Source organism: Trichomonas vaginalis, chromosome I, assembly GCF_026262505.1.
Source record: "Trichomonas vaginalis G3 chromosome I, whole genome shotgun sequence".
NCBI classification, from domain to species: Eukaryota; Parabasalia; order Trichomonadida; family Trichomonadidae; genus Trichomonas; species Trichomonas vaginalis.
This window is the reverse complement of record NC_067203.1, coordinates 12,941,370-12,956,725: the sequence shown is the minus strand read 5'-3', so window position 1 is coordinate 12,956,725 and position 15,356 is coordinate 12,941,370. Positions and strand designations below refer to the sequence as shown.

Genomic DNA, 15,356 nt, shown 5'->3' with positions numbered 1-15,356 from the left:
CTTGTCCGCTTAACTATTTAATGTAGCTTGAAGTTCATTTATATCGGAGATATTGTGTTTTATGTTCTTTATCTGCTTTTTCGGCTAATTTCTCTTCTATCTCATTTATTTCAAGTTCATGCCTACCACCACCTCCCGAAGAAGTATTTTTCTTCAGCTCTTGAAGAACGTCCACTTCGCCATCTTTGGTGTCAATAATGAACTTTGAGTTTAAAACCTTTCCTGTCTTAATGGATGTTTGTAAAACTTCTTCTTCACCGTGTTCGGGGTCATGGTCGTCGTCATATCTTGTGAAATCAGAGATGTTGTCATACATTAAGCATATCTGTCTCAAAAGTTCTGCTATTTGGAATTGGAACGAAAGATATACAGAACTTTCATCATCTCCTAAAGTCAAGTCTGCTTTCTTAAGTATTTCTTGAATGTATGCAATGAGAACAGAGTACTTGGAAAATATTCGAACAATATTTCATTAGCTGTTGGTTTTGGTGGTTCTTCTGGAGTTTCTGTTGTTTCAGTTCCTTCTGGAGTTTCTGTTGGAGTTTCTGCATCTCTTGACTTCAATGCTCTTTGCTCTCAAAGACCTAAATGTTAGAGCACCAGGTTTTACAAAGGACTTTATAAATGCTTTAATAGTTCCTGGTAAGTTATTGTTAGCATTAAGTAAGTTCCTTATGCTTCCATCATGTACGTCCATAGCACTATGTAAAAAATCTATACTTTTCTTGTAGTCAGCAATAGACTGACTGTGATTTTTAAAGATTTGTCAATACCTTTAAGCCAATCTTCATGCATGTCTGATACTGAGCCAAGAATATCATTTGCTTCCTTTAGTGTATTTTGTGCTTGTCGTAAAGTATCCAATCCCGTACGTGCATTGTTTGCTATACGTCTTACAGTATCTATTTGACTCCTTGTTTCTTGCAATCCAACCAGATAAAGTTTTAATAGTATCCGAACCATTTGAAATGAAGTTCAAAGCATTTTTAACATCATTAAAGCTTTCTTCACCAAGTACTGCCATATCTTTCCGATTTGGTATTGAAGAACTCCATATGAAGCAGCTGTTAAACCAGTATTATAAGGTCCCATATCCATGATTTAGCAGTTTTTCCATCCTTTCCATCCTTTCCATCCAAACCGTTTTCGCCTTGAGGTCCTTGTATTCCTTGTATTCCTTGTGGTCCTTGAGGTCCTTGAGTCCGGTGTCACCCTTCTCTCCTTTCAGTTTCATCTTTATGTTCGTTATAATATTCTAATGTCATAAGGTGTACATCATTACTGCTACCAGCAACGCCTAATAATTTGTTTCTCATTCATGACTAAATTCTTTAGGCATTTAATGTTGTCGTCAAATCGAAAGCTCTTTAACAATTCAATGAGAACATTCAGTACTTTCACTAATGAGGCATCTACTGTAGAATTTATATATTGCACCGTTCCATCATTTATGATAGGAACTTTACTTATTGTAATGAATGGGTCATAAGTGTTAAAAGTATCGAAATCAATGACTTTTTTTAGTTTTTCCATCGTCAATGACTAAATCATTGCCTTCAATGGTTAAAGTTGAGTTTTCGTTTACTAGTTCATGTGCTCTTCTTGCTTCATTTTGTTTCATACGCATATGCAGCAATAGTCATATTTTAATGAGAATAAAATGTTGTTCTATTTGCAAAGTACTGACCCAAACGAATACGGACAGTAAAGCTACAACAACTTAGGTCTTCAGAATGAAGCTTGCTTTCAGAGTTGTTGACTTCAATACTATCGCAACTTTTGTCATAAACAGATGAAACAGATTTCATAGGAGTTTGAAATAGATGGAAAGAAGCATGAAATAAGATTTCACAATAATGTAGAATATAAGATGGAAACATTAGCTGGAGTGTTAAATGCTCTCATAAATACTACAATAAACAAGGATAACGAAGAAACTTAATGAATGTTAAAACTTATTTGCAGGAGTTTTTGAAGTTCAGTTATGCAAAGGAGTTTAAGATAACACGAATGAGTCATAGAGTTCAACTTCTTTTAGGAGCATACCATATGACATTTCCTTTGAAAAGTGTTGACAAAACGATTGAGATGAAATCTGTTCCATACGTATGTTATGGTAATTGTTTGTACATTGAGTCAAAATAGCTAATGTCACAGGCATTTCAGGAGTTTAATAGTAAAGGTTCAGTAGAATAAATCTTTCTGTTATGCAGTAATTCAATGTTCATTCCAAACGTTTCCTGTCATAGCAACTCATTTAGGTAAATGGGTTTCGCATTAGTCCTCATAATTTGAAAGACATGCAATTCAGACTAGTTGACTTTCAAGGCGAGCCTGTAGAACTGAAGGCACCAGTGCGAATGACTGTTGAAGTTGACTTTTTAGAAAATATTAAATGCAACAGCTTACAAGAGAACTCAGAGCTAAAAATATAAAGTATGAATGTTATGTATTAGGTCATGAACTTTGGTTGTTGCTGTTTGATGAAACAAATGAGTTAGTTATGTCAGTCAAGAGAACAGAAAAAGGCGTCAAAGGCGCCGAGCGCAAAGCGCTATATTGTGTTAGTGAAAACCTGCACCAAGTCAATAAGATTAGGTTTGCATTATGAAGATGAGTTCGATACTGTTGAAGAAGTTTTTGGATAGATATTAAAATTGCTTTAATTTACTAAAACATATTTCAAGCAAAGTTTATCTTCTGTTGAAGTTTTGTATACTCGTTCGAATATTTATACTTAAATCAACTCCTGTGTTCCTGGTGTTTCAATGATGCGGATGTTACCTATTTTCATGAATATGGCGTTTGACCACAGCATTCGATTTCAGGGTCGAGATAGTCAATGACACATTGTTTCCCTGTTATTCGTGAGATAACATTTTCAAGGTCCTCCTTTGTTTAGAATTATTTGGTTCTTACTTATAAGATTTGTCAAAAGCTTCTTATCGTCTTTGAGTAAAATTGTTTGGTATAACTGAAGAAGGTAATGGTCTACGTTATCTGAAGGATTTGTTTGAACATTTGTGTAAGGGTTGTCGTTGGCTTCTCTTGAAAGAATTTGGTCCAGTGGTGGATACTCTAACTTAACATCTGATGTAGCGTTAGCGTTTGAAGCTGGTTTAAATTCACGGATTTCAGCTCTGGTTCTTTTTCTTTCAAACACTCTCCGAACTATAGTTCTTTATGACAATATTGTTTGTCGTTCGTGAGTCAACATTTGATGTTGGTTCAATTGGAACATTAACGGCACCAGCTAAGATGGATTTGCTTCTCATTTCATATAGAATAAAAACCTTTTATATGTATGAAATGAACAATATACTCGACAAGGGTTTGAATGTAAAGCTAACGAATGAAAATATTGTTGAATTCACTGAGACAGGTGCTGTGTATAAAGATGTAGAACTACTGAACAAAAGAGCTAAGGGAAGAAGCAGGAACATGAACAAAGGGTGGAAGCCTATAAAAATTTATGTCAATGATGGCTCAGGAGGTTCAAACATAAAGTATGCAGAAAGTTATAGAGTTTATGCTCTCAAAGGTGAAAAGCCTTCATTTAAGAACAGCTATTCTAACGCATATCCTCAAAAGCTAACGGATGGGGAAGTGGATGATATGAATGACAGCAAAAATATTAACAGAAATGGCGACAGAGATGCATGGAATTTGTTTACCATCAGTCAATTGAAGGTTAAACTTTAAAACAATGTTGGTCGTTCCCATGGAATATTTTTGACTTTAATGGTATTAGTCATGATATGAATCTCAAGGTATGAACGAGGAGAGATGAGAGACTTATATGCTTCCCAAATTTCTTCAAAAGGTAATGTTATACCTGACTGTTTCCAAATGAGTTCAATATCATAACGTGAGAAACCTTGAAAGATAACGAAGTCAGTTATGAGACGTTTTATGTTTAAAGCAAAAACGCCATGTTTGCATAAGTATTGCTACAGTTAAGTGGTAATGTCTGACTTTAGTTATGATGTTAGCTAATGGTGAGTCTGGTTTTGACACTAAACCTTTTCCGGCGAAGTCGTCACAAACGAGCAGAGTGTTTGAAGGATACTTTTTGAAGGGGTATTTTGAAAGTTTTGACAGAATGTAGTTTGTCAGTCGTTTCATATCGTAAACTCCTGAGTACTGACGTAAGTGGTGTTTGTCAATAATTCTTTCCATCTCTTCTGAAGTCTTTTGCATTCCTGACTGTATAAATTCAACGATGGCATAATATTTCCTCTTACGTCGAATGTAACGTTGAAGAAATTCAATGAGTTCACTGTCTGGAACTTTAACGACAGAGGCTTGAACTTTTGACATAAATGTTTTCGCTGTTGAGTCCATAGAGTCTGAAGTTGCTGATATAATGATTTGGTCATAATATGAGTCATTTCCTAAACGTTCTGTTATGAGTATATGACGAATGAGGTTAAATGTCTTACCTGAACCCATCTTTCCACAATAGAAATAAACACCATTTGAACAGAACTCATAGTCCTTACTGAAAGGAAGAATGAGAGAAGAGTTAAGTTTGTCTGTAGTTTCATTCATGTCTTCATCTACGTCATGTATTAAATGCTTCATTTTATCTCCATTAAAAATGCAAGTCAGAAATATTCAGAACATAGCACCGAGTCTAACTGACAAGAGTATAAAGATATACTATGAACACGTTATGATGAAACCAACCAAAATTCAAGAAAGTCAGTATACTTATGAATATCCAAGACACTGGGTAGAGTATGTAGGAGGTGAGAAAGCTATTGAAATAAGACAAGTTAGAAGTATTCCAGCAGGAAGACAATATTATTGAAGAACTTTAATGTTTTGAGATATAATGATGAACAAAGAAGCAAGATAGTTTTCCTATTGCTGTGTATGTGAACCTAGACACAGGAGATGACATGAAAGTTTTTAACACAAAGCTTCAAACGGTAGTGAGAGAACAACTGACTGCGGAAGGGCATCCATTACCTTCAGAAGTTACCATAGCATATAATTTTGAAACAAACTCAATAGATTTTAAAGTCATCTCTGCAAAGAAGTCAGGTTTTACATTTAATGAAGCAGATGTATATTCGAATGAAAACTTCAAAGCTATTGCATGGTTAGATAATGACGATTGCTTTAAGAAAATATTTAAATTCAGTGACTCAAAGATGTCAATAGATGACCTTCGTGGAATGTTACCATCGACGTTTACAGTAGAAGGTTCAGCAGGATTGCTTACAAGATTGTCAATTGGTGGTATTTGGTCTCGTGAGAACATTGTTATAAAATCCAGTATAAGTGAATTTGCTGAAGAATCTATATTATGTCTTTCAAACTACATGTATTCGCCGCCGAAGCATTATAGTATAACAAACTTTGTCAGTAAGTTTAACATAAGACTTGTCGAACCTTCTTCAATGAAAGATGTTGTGCTACCTAAAGATGGAAAGGATGGACTCATTATTGAGATGATTTTAATTGCATATTAAATGAGCTTGTTCTTGAAGGTCATTCATGATGAAATAACTGTTGTAGAAGATGTTAGCAATTGTTCAGACATTTTGAAGCGTATAGATGATATAAGAAAGAAGTTAGATAGACCGCAAAGCGGTGAGGGCGAAGCCCGTGAGAATGTTTATGTTTCATTGACTTTCTCCAGTAAAGAACTTTTATGAGATAATATTGAAGAGAGATGATTTTAATATGGTGTAAATGGTAGCTTGGGCAGCTTTAGGCGCAATGGGAACAAAAGCATTAGCATTTGGAGCAAAAGCACTTGGGCTTATGACGCAGTAAATAAAATGAGTGGAGGAAGAGTTTCGAAGACATTAGATGCAAATAAAGGAAAGATTGGAGGCTGGGTTGCAAAGAAGTTAAGATTAAATAAAATAGGGCTCATAAATAAAGCATCCAATTTGGTTGCGACTGAGTCAGAAAATGCTTTAGGAAAGGACGATGAGTTTGCAAAACATGCAAAAGACTTTAATGACCAGATGAAAGGTGAAACAATGCATTTAAATAGAGTCGATGGAACTAAAGAAAATGTTTCTTCTCCACCAGTAGTTCTTCCGTATGGTCCCTATGGAATGTATGGAAACCCTTACGAAAGACCATTTGACCCATTGACTGGTGGAAGTAACTGGTATCATTACGGACGAAGAAGAAAGACAGTTAAGCTGGAGACAGACGTGAAGAAAGCAACTAAAAAGAAACCAAGGAAGAGAGTTATAAAGTAATGAATTCAACAGACCCAAAGGGTCAGAGCCGCTTTGCGGCTAGGGTGAAAAAAGAGGTGAAAAAAGAGGTGAGATTTCACCACTTCACCTAAATTTATTTTTGCGCTATGTTTTCATACGTGTGAGGGTGGTGATATCATTAATTTTTAAGTTTATTTTATTATTTTACTGAAAATTTTTATTTGGATGTAAATGACGAAAACTATTGAGATAACAAACTACAACGGTCATGAGTTCAAGAATTTGTTCTTCGTTCCTCGTGAAAATACATTCTATCAGATACGAGGGAGAAAGGGTAAAGTTAGTTTGAGCGTTTATGAAGGAATGAAGAATGGAAAGTTTATACAAGCATACGATACAAACGGTAAACGTGTTTCATTAGCTTTGTCAAAACTTACTAACATTCATTTTGACAGTGATTTTGACCTATATGAAGAAGAAAGTGAGTCAGAAGATTATGAGCTGTTATGTGAAGCACAGCAATGGGAGGAGTTGCAATACTTTTGTAAGTGAGAACGTTTATTTTTTACATTAGTGAAGTCGTTTGTGAAAACGTTTATTTTTTCATTAGTGAGGTGAAGTGGTTGGCGGCTTTATAAATATTTAAGGTTAAGTTGGTGTTTGTGTTTGTGTTGTAAAATATACATTAACGGTTTCGTAAAGTGTCAAAACCGCTAAGTTGTGTACGGAGGCGCGCAGTGCCACAGTACACGACTTAGGTATACTAACTATTACACCTGTCTTGTTATAGATGTAGCAGAAGAACTTCAAGTTCTGATATCCGGTTAATTCTTTCGTCAAATGATCATCGAACTGTGGACAAATTGCAATTCTTGTTGGATCAAATGCTAAATCGATATCGAGACCTTCAACTTCGATTGATCCGTTTGAAAGTGGTTCTTCTTTCAATATCATTTTCATCAATGTTGTCTTTCCTGCACCATTCGAACCGAGGAAACCAAATAAAGAACCTTGTTTGATACCCAAAGAAACTTGGTTAACAGCGTATATTGATTTACCATTAGAATCAACGAAATGTTTCGACACATCTCTGATTTTAATTACATAATTCTCTGAAGATGAAGAATTCAAAATGGTTTGTTCCATATCAGTAGCTTCTTTTGTTCTCATATGTTTATCTTTTTCTCTTCTGAACTCACCTTCATGTCCTGTCCAGCCCATCTTTGACATTGTCTTTGTTGCAAAGAAAATTAAGTATTCTTCGAAAGAAACAATAATTGGCCATAAGAAAAGATCAATGAAAAACATGACAATTGCTGTTCTTTGAGGACCTGTTGAGAAGAAATTGTATTTCTTGGGGACATTGAATCTTAATTCTATCAATTGGTTGGCAACTGATGAAATGACATTCAATGAAGCAATAAATGGAAGAATGGAGAAAGCTCCACCAATCATATCTGCTGTTTTCTTGTTTGAAAGGACACTTTTGACAACCATCATAGCTATTAACAAAACTGTGTTAACTACTGAATAAACACCTGTTCCTATTGTCTTGCTCTTGAAAATAAAAGCCCAGAAATAGGTGTAAGGTATAGTAACAATATTCGAAATTAAAATGAAGGGTATTGATATGTAAGCGAGTTTTCTGAATAATACATTTTCTACTGATTCGTAAATAGCAATGAGAATTAGACTATATATGGTTGAAATTCCGAAATCGAATATGTAATTTCCGATCCAATAGGCTTTTCTCGACAAGCCGCTGGCTATCATGTAAGGACGCATTGGTGTCTGGATATCATCGATGAGAATTCCTAAAGTAATTGATAATAAGCTCAAACTTGCCAATGGTATGAATAACGGGCCAAGAAGGCAAATAGCTGAGTCGAACAACGCCGATGAATCGAAGCCTTTAAGTTGTTTTGACTCCCAGTATACGTTAATGTCGGCTTTCGGATCTTCTGGATGGAAAGCTTTAAATAAGGCACGTTTGATAATATCACTAACATCAACATCTAAGTCTGGCTCTGTTCTATTGTACATGTAATCGTAATCGAATTCTACGGTGAGTTTATCTGTTTCATTGGCTACAATGAATTCTGTTGAACTCTTGATTTGGAAAGCGAATGCAACATTCATTGTGTGATGTTCTGTCTTGCAGCGATTATATTGCCATTTGTTAAAATCGTCAAAACTATCAAAATCAATCACATTTAAGTCAACTTCAGCTTCTTCTTTTGCAAACTGCTTAATTATATCTGTAACATTCGGAAAACAAATTCCATCCGCACATTCTGGGGTACGAATTCTAGCTATGGACAAATTTTCCTTTCTGAAGCTCTTAAAGCTAATTGTTGATTTGTGTACTGGTCCTTTGATATTATCGAATATAAGCGGGATAAATACTGGAATGCACGTGAAAATAGTGAAGAATATTACATTTGCAAGAAATGATATCCACGTGCCTCTTAAGATAAGAAGACGTCTGTAAATGACGCCTTTAAGTTGAAATACAAATAAGGATTGCTCAGGCATTGTATCTCTATATTATTTTTTTAATAATAACTATTTGTATTATTGTAAACTTATCAAAATACAGAAATCGGATATGGGTTAGATCGGATCTATAAAAAATCGGATATGGGTTAGATCGGATCTATAAAAAATCGGATATGGGTTAGATCGGATCTATAAAAAATCGGATATGGGTTAGATCGGATCTATAAAAAATCGGATATGGATTAAATCGGATCTATAAAAAATCGGATATGGGTTAGATCGGATCTATAAAAAATCGGATATGGATTAAATCGGATCTATAAAAAATCGGATATGGGTTAGATCGGATCTATAAAAAATCGGATATGGATTAAATCGGAACAGTTGAAATCTATATGTTTCTGCAATAAGATAATAAATATCTCAAAATAAAAGTATTTCACTTCCTATCAGAAATCTCAAGTGATAAGAAAAAAAAATTTTTTTTAGGAGTATTTTAAAAAATGAATCAGGTCCTTCTGCAGGACTTGACGTCTGAAGATCAAAAGAGTAATCCAACTACAGCCAATCGCTCTCAGTGGAACATATATACTCAGTTCACAAACCTCATTCTTAGATTAAGATTTAAGAAACCTTCCTTTTGGATTGTCCAGGGCATATGTATTGCCATAGCATTACTTTCCCTCGCAGTAAAACCCAAAAACAAGCCCATGGATACCAGCAAAACTGATGATCTTACTATTGAATGGGAATACGAGGCTTTTCTACCAAATCCAGATATAACATTAGTTCAATATAACACGCCCATGGGATTTTATCCATCCAATAAATATACAATTGATATAGCAAATAAAGTCAACAGTTCAACTTACAAAAAGACAAATAGTATAACTGTATTTGCTAAAGAGTCTGATTACAAGGAATTCCTTGAAACTAATTTCAAAACTTTCATCAATTTCCAAAATCCATCTCCAAATGTTTTCAACATTACAGGTGGAGCCATGCACAATCTAACATACCTTTTTTCTGATGCTGTTGCGTCTGAATTTCTTGGTTACGTACTTTATAACGAGACAAATTATCAATCTCAAATTAAATATTCCAGAATCACCGATTCAACGAAATTTACAACAGCCACAGAGTTCTACCAAGTTGCTGCGTTTATTGTTATTGCTGATTTCCTTATGTTCTTCCATTCATTTACAGAATTCCTTGAATTCAGAGAAAAGAAACAATTTTTGTTACTTGAAATATCCGGAGCCAAAGAATCAATATTATACTTGGCATGTTTCACTGTAGATCTTTCTCTTTCTTTCTTGCATTCACTAATTCAAACAGAAATCATTAATATTTATTCAAAGAAACCAAACTTTTTGTTTTTATTTGTTATGATGTTTTTCTTGAATCTTTATCAATATTTCTTCTATTTTATTATTGTTATTTTGACATATATTCAAAAATATTTCAAATCAATAATTATCATTGTTGTATTGATTTCTTCTTTATTCCCTTCACTTTTTGGAATTCTCAATGGCATGGGAAAGGACTTAACAGTATTAATACAAATCTACAGATTCTTCCCTCAAGGATCTCTAACATTATTCTTTGATAATCTCATGTATTGTTATATTTATGGTCATCATCTTTCTTTTTCAAATGCTGCTATTAATTATCACTTCGTTCCTACATCGCAAATTGCTTTGATAGCGCTAGGAATGTTCTGTGCTGTATTGTTTATCTTGTGGTTCCTTGATTTGATGTATCCAAGATCAAGTGGAACTCCTCCAATCGGATTCAAAAACATTTTCTTATGGAGATATTGGAAGAAAGTTTTTCTTAATTCAAAAACTGACGCTTCTTACAGAGAAGAATGCCATTTCATCGATGTACAAAATATCAATAAGATCTATAGTGGAAAGGTCAATGTTCATGCATTACAAGATGTTTCTTTCTTCATTGATAAAGGTGAAATCATTATTTTAATCGGTCCAAACGGTTCTGGCAAAAGTACGTTATTAAATTCAATGACAGGAAGTATTGATTGCAATTCGGGATCGTTGAAGTTATATGGTAATGAGTGTGCAGCAGGATTCAGTGAGATGCAGCAGTGTTTAGGAATTTGTTTCCAAGAAAACGTCTACTTTGACAGATTGAATGTCAGAGAACATTTGAATTTCTTTGGATTGATAAGAGGCATGTCGAAGAACGCTTTGGAAGCAGAAGTTGATAGATGCATTGATCATTTCGGATTGTCCGCTTGTGAGGGCAATAGAGCTGAATCATTGTCTGGCGGACAAAAGAGAAAACTTTGCATCGCATTGGCTTTCATTGGAAGTCCTCAATTTGTTATTTTGGATGAACCAACAGCTGGTATCGATGTCACAACGAGACAGACAATTTGGAAGGCTATCTCTGGATATGGAATTACTTCTTTGGTTAGTTCTCACTCTTTGGAAGAAGCTGAATCTATTTCAAGCAGATTGTTCGTCATGAGAAATGGTCAAATGATTTTCGATGGACCATCAAATGAATTGAGAAGAAAATACCACTGCGGTTACAGATTGCAGCCAATGTATATCTCTGATATCAATAAAGCACAGGCAAACCAGAACTTGTTGGAGTTCTGCAAGCAAAGTATTCCTGACTCTGTTTTGGATGATCAACACGAAGACAGCATCTTGATGCCTGCCTGCAAAGATGTCGTCCAGTTACTTGATAACTTGGAAAAGAGAAAAAAACAGTTCCAAATGAACGATTTCAACATCATCGTAGAACAACTCGAAAATGTTCTTTACAGAATGTACGTCGATGATGAAAACGCCGCGCTTGTTTAAATTTAATTAATAAACTTTTAATATATATACAAAAAAAAACTTTATTTCTTTATAAAATAAAAATAACGTGGGTGATTTTTCACCCAGCCATAAGGGTCTCAACATTTGAGAGTTTTACGTGTCATTTGCCAGCAAATGCCATGTAATTTATTCTCAATTATTTTTTGTTATTATTTTATAAAATTATTAACAAAAAAATTAAATAGATTTTTGGTTTTTGGCGTATTTTGAGATGTAATTTTTGATTTTTGGTCAATTATTAACTTCTTTTGGTTAAATAAAAATTTCATTTTTCAAATTTAGTTTGTTTGCAATGAATTAAGAGCTTTCTCACAGATTTGGTTGGATTTTTGGAATTGGATTCCTTCTTTGAGTATTTGGATGATGTTTTTCTTTAAAATTAATCTTTTTTGGCCTTGATTGAGGAATTTTGCAAATACAATGATGGTTTTGGCAGTCTGTATATATAAGTCAATTAACTCATTGATATCATCTTCGATTAATTGACATTTCTGAAGATATGAAATCAAATTTTCGAAATACAAATCTTTTGATGCGGTTTCTTGAGCAAAATATGTAGCAGCAGCAACCATTAATGCATAGCCTACATTGATTGCATATGTTGCTGAACAATCTTTCATTTTCAGTAAAGATTGTGAAATTTTTTCAAGAAAAGGTTCTTCTGCTTCTTCTATTGAGTAAACGGCCGATATCATATCAGCCATAGCTTTAATATCATATCCATCAGGTGAGAAATACGATGAAATATGAAGAAAAACTTCTTCTCCGATTTCTTTTGTTTTTTCTCTAAAATTCAAAGAAAAACAAGTGATTAAATTGGCTGTTTTAGCGCAATCTACTTCAAGGAAGTTATGTATCATATTTATTATGAATTCTACTGTTTCATCACTGATTATTTCGCATCTTTTAACAATAGATGCAAAACAATTTAAAATTTGAGGAGATTGTTCACAAGAATTGAACAAATACTGGATAAACTGGTCATATATTTCTTGGTTATCAAATGAAAACTTGTTTATTATGCTCTCTATTGAATAAACAAGGTTTTGATTTTCAAAAATTAAATTCACTAAATTTTCTATGATATCTGGTACATAATCAGGTACTATATCAATCAAATATGATAACATTAAGTCAACACTTTCAACAGAAACTTGTATTGGTTGAGAAATTAATTCAATAAAAGAATTACATATTTGTCTTATAGATTCAGAAGAATTAAACAGTCTGTTTGATGATATTGATTCAAACAAATCGATAATTAATGGAATATTACAAGTTTGAATGATATTTGAAATTATATTTTCATCAATAATTAATTCTGGGTAATTCTTAAGTAAACTACAATTTTCTTCTATAACAAATTCATTACTGCAAATAAAACTTATAAATGTTTCTTGATTTCTAAAAATAAAATCAAAAAATTGTTGATTTCTTGGAATATTAATGAATATCTGGTATACCTCAGCTATTTTTCCTTCATTAATATAGTTTTGAAATAGTTCTGATGTTCTTTCAAACATAAAATCGAGATCAACGTTCATTAAATACGTGAAATAGTTTTCATACAATAAAATATCATCTTTGCAAAAGTTCATGAAAATATTAGTTGAAATATTGTAGATTTCTTCCTTGTTTTGTTGATAATCTTCATGAAGATTTTCATTAAACTGTTTAAGGGAGTTTTCATGTTCTGCTATGATCATTATTGAATTTAATGATATATTTTTGTCAATGGAAATTGCAGAATTATAAAATGGCAATAAAAAATCTAAAAATTCGAAAGCATTATTGTATTTTGCAATAATAATATATGATATCATGTCTAGATACTTTTGTAGATCATTAGGATGGCTTTCTATTAAATTTGTCGCAAAAATAAAAGAAAAATCTTCGATATTTAGTAAAATTGGAAATTTGGTTGAAATTGTGTAGATGTAAAAGCAGTATACGTTAAAATTAATGTCTTTGTTGTTAGATTTGAATGTTTCGAAGATATGATTTTCAAATTCTTTAAAAAACTTTCTAATACTAAAAGGAATCTTCTTAACATCTAGACTCTGAAGTAAAACTGCTGATGTTAGAATGGATTTGTCAATAAAGCTCGAATCTTGCGAAATAAAATTAATTATTTGTTGAAGCTGTGTTTGAAAGAATGAAACTGATAATGAGATAATGTAGTCTATAAGCATAATAATAGGATCTTGATCGTCGGCTTCTGGTGAAATCTTTTCGTATAAATTTTCAATTATGGAAAAAATATCCTGAAAATTCATCTCTGATATAAATCTATTGAATTTATCTGTGTTTTTCATTGCAAAGAATAGCATCAATGCGACATTTTTTTCATTGCAAATTAAAAACGCATCAAAGAGTTCTTTGGCTTCAAATTCAAGAATTTTCCATTGTATCTCTTCTACATTACCTTGTTTTGCATTCAATAGCTGCTTAACTAACTCAAAAATATTACTTTCCATTCATTTTTTTGTAAAAAAATCTTCCCCCTCTTATTTTTTAAAATGACCCCTTTTAAGATTTGAAATTGTCACTTTTTCAAAATGCCTACTCTTCGAACTATTTGGAGTTTCTTGAAGGAATATAATGTTCTTGATTGGATGCTTATCATTGGTATAAATGTTGCAGGATTTATCGCATTAGGAATTAAATTTGACAAAGATTTCAACGAATTTTTAGATATTGATATTGATCAAGAACGAAAAACAGCAACAATTCCATACATCATCATTTTGGTCGTTGAATATGGTGCTGTTCCTATTTTAATGCTCTTAATCATCATTTTTGTCTCGCAAACAATATCAATTCGAAAAACCTTAACAGCTTATTACTTCGCAATTGGCTTAAATTTACTTATATCGAATTCCCTTGCAAGATTTATCGGTAGACCACGTCCAGATACGATAGCAATCTGTGGTGGTGATGGATCCTTCCAAAGATGCTATAATGTATTGTCAGCAACAGAACTTCGAACACAGTTTACCTCATTCCCTTCTGTTCACACTTCAGAAGCCATGACTTCCTTATTATTCTTAAGTTTCTTTTTCTCAGATCTTTGGTCACAATTCCATATGGGAATTTTGGTTCTTCGCTTATTCCCAGTTTGTTTGGCGTTTCTTGTGGGTGCAACAAGAATTTGGGATAGAAATTCTCATGTAGACGATGTTCTAGCCGGATTATTCATCGGTGGTGTTCTTTGTACAACTGTGTACACCGTTTACAGGAAAGGTCAACGTGCAAAATACAATATTAATTAATTTTTTTGATACCATTGGTATCGTAGCCTGATTTTGAATCATATCTATCTTTTTATATACTAATTTAGTAATTTCATAAATATTCTTTCAAAAATACCTTATTTTTTCTATTTACCAAATTTTATTGAAAAAATACTTATTTAAATATAACAAATGTATTGACATTCTTTGGTATTTTAAGATAACTGTTTGTATTTTAAATTTTATATTTATAAGAAATAGATAAAAGAATTAAACAAAAAAAAATAATCAGGAAGTGATGTTATTTCAACGTAGTTGTAGGTTGGATTAGGAACTTAATAAATTTAAACGCATGCAACAGCACAACCTTCTTCTCTAGATTCATCTCTATGAATGCAAACACAAAGGCAACCATGTGATGCGCAAAAATAAAGGAAGCATAAGACAGCAATGAAAGCTATTGGGACGCCTATGTAGGAAAATAGTGACATTAATACTTTTGCTAATTGAAGAATAATTGATGGCTAAAAATTTCGGAAAAAAAAGTCGTAAAAAATTGAATACTACTTTTTTTTAAGAAT

At 32.9% G+C, this 15,356-nt stretch overlaps 5 protein-coding genes and 2 pseudogenes across 7 annotated transcripts, besides 1 other annotated feature; 4 read left to right on the top strand and 3 right to left on the bottom strand.

Annotated features, from left to right (window-relative positions):
- Positions 1-6,939: part of a mobile genetic element that runs on past the window's edge.
- TVAGG3_0977680 lies at positions 35-1,234 on the bottom strand (annotated as a pseudogene). The gene has a single exon. A coding segment is annotated over exon 1 (1,200 nt).
- On the bottom strand, positions 2,882-4,584 carry TVAGG3_0977670 (annotated as a pseudogene). Its single transcript has one exon. A coding segment is annotated over exon 1 (1,703 nt).
- Positions 4,905-5,480, top strand: TVAGG3_0977660 (uncharacterized protein; the record flags this gene model as incomplete). Its single annotated transcript, XM_051253892.1, has 1 exon — positions 4,905-5,480. One exon carries the CDS (start codon positions 4,905-4,907, stop codon positions 5,478-5,480), a length of 576 nt encoding a protein of 191 aa, XP_051079466.1.
- TVAGG3_0977650 (uncharacterized protein) lies at positions 5,793-6,227 on the top strand (the record flags this gene model as incomplete). Its single annotated transcript, XM_001312701.2, has 1 exon — positions 5,793-6,227. The coding sequence occupies one exon, from the start codon at positions 5,793-5,795 to the stop codon at positions 6,225-6,227; it is 435 nt and encodes a 144-aa protein (XP_001312702.2).
- Positions 6,940-9,180: 2,241 nt separating the features above from the next.
- On the top strand, positions 9,181-11,554 carry TVAGG3_0977630 (ATPase activity, coupled to transmembrane movement of substances; the record flags this gene model as incomplete). Its single annotated transcript, XM_001312698.2, has 1 exon — positions 9,191-11,521. One exon carries the CDS (start codon positions 9,191-9,193, stop codon positions 11,519-11,521), a length of 2,331 nt encoding a protein of 776 aa, XP_001312699.1.
- A 266-nt stretch (positions 11,555-11,820) lies between these two features.
- On the bottom strand, positions 11,821-14,019 carry TVAGG3_0977620 (uncharacterized protein; the record flags this gene model as incomplete). The annotated part of the gene is made up of 1 exon (XM_001312697.1): positions 11,821-14,019. One exon carries the CDS (start codon positions 14,017-14,019, stop codon positions 11,821-11,823), a length of 2,199 nt encoding a protein of 732 aa, XP_001312698.1.
- An 81-nt stretch (positions 14,020-14,100) lies between these two features.
- Positions 14,101-14,915, top strand: TVAGG3_0977610 (phosphatidate phosphatase protein; the record flags this gene model as incomplete). The annotated part of the gene is made up of 1 exon (XM_001312696.2): positions 14,101-14,814. One exon carries the CDS (start codon positions 14,101-14,103, stop codon positions 14,812-14,814), a length of 714 nt encoding a protein of 237 aa, XP_001312697.1.
- Between the last annotated feature and the right edge of the window lie 441 nt (positions 14,916-15,356).